This window comes from Lepus europaeus, chromosome 19 (genome assembly GCF_033115175.1).
Source record: "Lepus europaeus isolate LE1 chromosome 19, mLepTim1.pri, whole genome shotgun sequence".
NCBI classification, from domain to species: Eukaryota; Metazoa; Chordata; class Mammalia; order Lagomorpha; family Leporidae; genus Lepus; species Lepus europaeus.
In genome coordinates this window covers 5,057,179-5,061,538 of record NC_084845.1, presented here as the reverse complement: position 1 = coordinate 5,061,538, position 4,360 = coordinate 5,057,179, and the positions used below count along the sequence as shown (strand labels likewise).

The window sequence follows — 4,360 nt, the reverse complement described above, 5'->3', positions numbered from 1 at the left end:
ACTAACAAAGGTTGTTGGCAGTGTTGTCTGTCATCACTTAACCAGTGAAGACGCCACACTACACCTAAGTGTAGTATAAACGCAGACAAGCATTAAGCTCTCTAGGATCTTTCTGTGTTTGTACTAAGCTCTAGTGGTGCTCTCCTCATAGAAGAATGAAGATGTTGGCATGTATACAACCTTCACGGCAGGAATTTACACGTTAGAAGGTTAAGGGTTATACATTCGACTGTTGGAGTCCTCTTAGTAAGAGAACAGTAACTCAGCTTTTCTCAATGGAACACAGTTGGGAAACTGGACTTCAGTGATGTGACACGTGCAGCTCCTGCCTCTCTTCCCACACAGGGTCCTCCGACTCAGAGCTGGGGACTGGCAGGATGGCAGCCAGTGGTGTGGCAATAGCAGTCATCATCTTATCACAGACTGTGGTTGGAGTTCTGGGCAACTTCTCTCTTCTCTTCTATTATCTGTTCCTTTCCTTCACTGAGCACAAACTACGGTCCACAGACTTGATTTTTAAGCACTTGATTGTGGCTAACCTTCTAACCCTCCTCTGCAAAGGAGTGCCCCAAACTATGGTAGCGCTGGGACTGAATGTTTCCTTCAGTGATTTTGCATGCAAACTTCTTTTCTATCTTCACAGAGTGGGCAGGGGCATGTCCATTGGCGGCACCTGCCTCCTGAGCATCTTCCAGGCCATCACCATCAGTTCCAGGCACTCCAGGTGGGCAGAGCTGAAGTCTAAAGCTCTCAAGTATGTTTGGTCCTTCATATACCCGAGTTGGATCCTATACATGCTTGTAAATGCTCTTTTCCCTATGTATATGTCTGCAAAAAGGAGCAATGGAAGTATCACAAACCTAAAAGACTTTGGATTCTGTTCTGCTATTCGTCAAGACAAAACCAGAGATTCTCTGCATACAGCACTGCTGGCATTCCCTGATGTTCTGTGCATGGGGCTCATGCTCTGGGCCAGCAGCCACATGGTCTTCATCCTGCACAGACACAGGCAGCAGGTGCGACACATTCGCAGGACCAATGTGTCCCCCGAGGCCAGAGCTACCAAAAGCATCCTTCTGCTGGTGAGCACTTTTGTCTGTTTCTATGCCCTGTCCTGCATTTTTCAGGCTTGTTTGAGTCTTACTGATAATCCCAGCATGTTCCTGCTGAACAGCGCTACCATCTTTGCTGCGTGTTTCCCCACTGTGAGCCCCTTTGTGCTCATGAGCAGTGACCCCAGCGTGGCCAGGCTCTGCCGTGCCTGTATCAGGAACCGAAGAGTCATGATCACATGTGGACCCTGTGAGTTGTAAGCTTTTCAAATGCTCCATTTTTGTTCTCATATTCATAAATTGTGACTTCTACTATTAGCAGTCATTTGACAAGAGAGTACTGGAACACTCATACATATAAGTGTCGTTATTAATGTGTGATGGATGCATGTGTGTATGTCCATCAGATGTTTATCATCCATCAAGCAGTAATTCTGCAAAAGATACAAAAAATCTCAGTTCTATATAAAAATAATTCAAATTAGAAAGGATAAGTTGGTGAATCAAATGGCTTCCATATCCTTGGCAACTCGTGACTAGAGCCTAGAAAGATTTACTGACGCCATAAACAAGAGTGTCAAATTGTTAACAACAGGAGTCACTGTATACTTAGTCCTCATGTGGGATTTCTGTCCTAATGTGTTGTCCAATGTGAAGTAATGCTATAAGTAGTACTGAAACTGTTTTACACTTTGTGTTTCTGTGTGGGTGCAAACTGATGAAATCTTTACTTAATATATACTAAATCGATCTTCTGTATATAAAGATAATTGAAAGTGAATCTTGATGTGAATGGAATGGGAGAGGGAGCGGGATGGGAGGGAAGTTATCAGGGGAAAAAGCCATTGTAATCCATAAACTGTACTTTGGAAATTTATATTTACTAAATAAAAGTTTTTTTAAGAAAAAGAAAGGCTAACACCCTTAAGTGCAAACTTATTCTCTATTTTGCTGCTCTTCTAGTTTATTAACCAGTTAAGTTTCCTGGAATATATCTTTCACTTATCTTCTTTTATTCTAGGACTTAGCTGTATCTCTTGAAGGCAATACTGAAGCACATATAGTTAGTCAATATTCGATCCTACAGGAGAAATTCATCTTATATATTTCATGTACTAACACACATTTTTAGAAAGAGTTTATGAACTTATTAGCTTCTCTTGATACCCTTTCTGTTTTCTTTGCATATTGATTTCTTCTTGGTTTATTTTCATAATTCTACATTTTTCCATTTGTTTGCTTGTCGTACATTTTGAATCTCAAATTTTGACCTAGGAATTACAGCATAATATTTATTTATTATTTAAAGACTTATTTGATTTATTTGAAAGAGTTACGGAGAGAGGTAGAGACAGAGAGAGAGGTCTTCCATCCATTGTTCACTCCCCAGGTGGCCGCAATGGCTGGGTATGTGCAGATCCGAAGCCAGGATCCAGGAGCTTCTTCCAGGTCTCCCACAAGCTACAGGGGCCCAAGGACTTGGGCCATCTTCTACTGCTTTCCCAGGCTACAGCAGAGAGTGGATTGGAAGTGAAGCACCGGGACTCACACCGGCGCCCATATGGGATGCCAGCACTGTAGGCACTATCTATACCATCTATGCCACAGCACCAGCCCCTACAGTGTAATATTTTAAACATCACAATGTTTGTTCATAACTTTATCCTCTACATTGACAATATGGCACCGTATGCTAATCTACTTCCTATTCCACAACTTACTGCAAAATTAGTGCATGCACAAGTCATTTGTGCACTGGCCCGTGGAAGTCACCAACTGAACAAGCTGTGCATGCCGCTGTCCACAACGAAGCAACATGACACTGTCAGCCCCACAGACCCGGCTCACCATACTCTCAATGACCAGCCCCAAATGCCTGCTTGTTTGCAACATCTACCAATATGGACACTTCAACCTCCCTCGTTCTAATATAAATGGAATCACACAGAATAAAATCTCTTATATTTCTCTTAAAAATACATTTTTATTAAATATTTATTTTACTTGGAATTCAGAGTTAGAGAGAGAGAGAGAGAGGGAAGACAGAGAGAGAGAGAGGTCTTTTATCCACTGATTCACTCCCCAAATGGCTGCAATGGCTGGAGCTGCGTTGACCCAAAGGCAGGAGCCAGGAGCTTCTTCCAGGTCTCCCAGGTGGGTGCAGGGGCCCAATACCTGGACTATCTTTGCTGCTTTCCAAGGCCATCAGCAGGGAGCTGGATTGGAAGTGGAGCAGCCAGGTCTTCAACCATCACTCATCTGGGATGCTGGCACCACAGGCAGATGCTTAACCTACTACCCCATACAGTCAGCACCCAAAAATACAAATTTAAAATTTATTTTTAGGTTGGTACTGGGCTGTAGCAGCTAGGGTGCCAGCATCCCTTGTGGGCACTTGTTTGAGTCCCAGCTGTTGCACTTCCCATCCAGCTCCCTGCTAATGTGCATTGGAAAGTAGCAGAAGATGGCCCAAGTGCTAGAGTCCCTGCACCCATGTGGGACACTCACAGAAGCTCTGGCTCTTGGCTTTGGACCAGCCCTGCTCCAGCCATTGTATCCATTTGTGGAGTGAACCAGCAGACAGATTCTCTGTCTCTCCCTCTCTTTCTAAATATGCCTTTCAAATAAATTAATTAAATGAATAAACTCTCTAAAAATTTATTTTTATTTACACATACTGTTTGGACATAACTGTATTACACCAAAAATTAATTATTTAAAAATATTTATTTGAAAGTCAGAATTATAGAGAGAGAAGGAAGAGAGCAAGAGAACTTCCTCTTTTTTGAATTTATTTATTCACATGCAATTTATAAATACAACCATAGGAACATAAGAATTCTTCCCACCATACCCAACCTCCCACTCCTCTTCCTCTTCCCTCTCCTGTCCCAGTCTTATTTTTTTGTTAACATCTACTTTCATTTAACTTTATACACAGAAAACTAACTCTATTTTAGGTAAAGAGTTTAACATGTTGTCTGAAAAGAAAAACTGTTCGTCAACAGTCCAGATGAGAGACATTCATCTGCTAGTTTGCTCCTCAAATTGCCACAATGGCCAAAGCTGGGCCAGGCTCAAACTGGGAGTCAAGAGCTTCTTCTCCCAACAGGAGAGGGGCCCAAGCACTTGGGCCATCTTCCAATGATGCCGGCCATTCACATGGAGCTGGATTGGAAGTGGAGCAGCTGGGACTTGAATCCAAAGGCCACAAGGGATGCTGACACTGTAGCCAGCGCCTTAACCCACCGAGCCATAGCACTGGCCACAAACATTGAATTTAATTGAATTTAATCACTTGCCCCTTG

The 4,360-nt window shown here is 42.8% G+C and overlaps 1 protein-coding gene across 1 annotated transcript; it reads left to right on the top strand.

The window, feature by feature from the left end:
- The first annotated feature begins 377 nt into the window (after positions 1-377).
- On the top strand, positions 378-2,244 carry LOC133748725 (vomeronasal type-1 receptor 4-like). The gene is made up of 2 exons (XM_062177655.1): positions 378-1,280; positions 2,191-2,244. Exons 1-2 carry the CDS (start codon positions 378-380, stop codon positions 2,242-2,244), a joined length of 957 nt encoding a protein of 318 aa, XP_062033639.1.
- Positions 2,245-4,360: the final 2,116 nt, after the last annotated feature.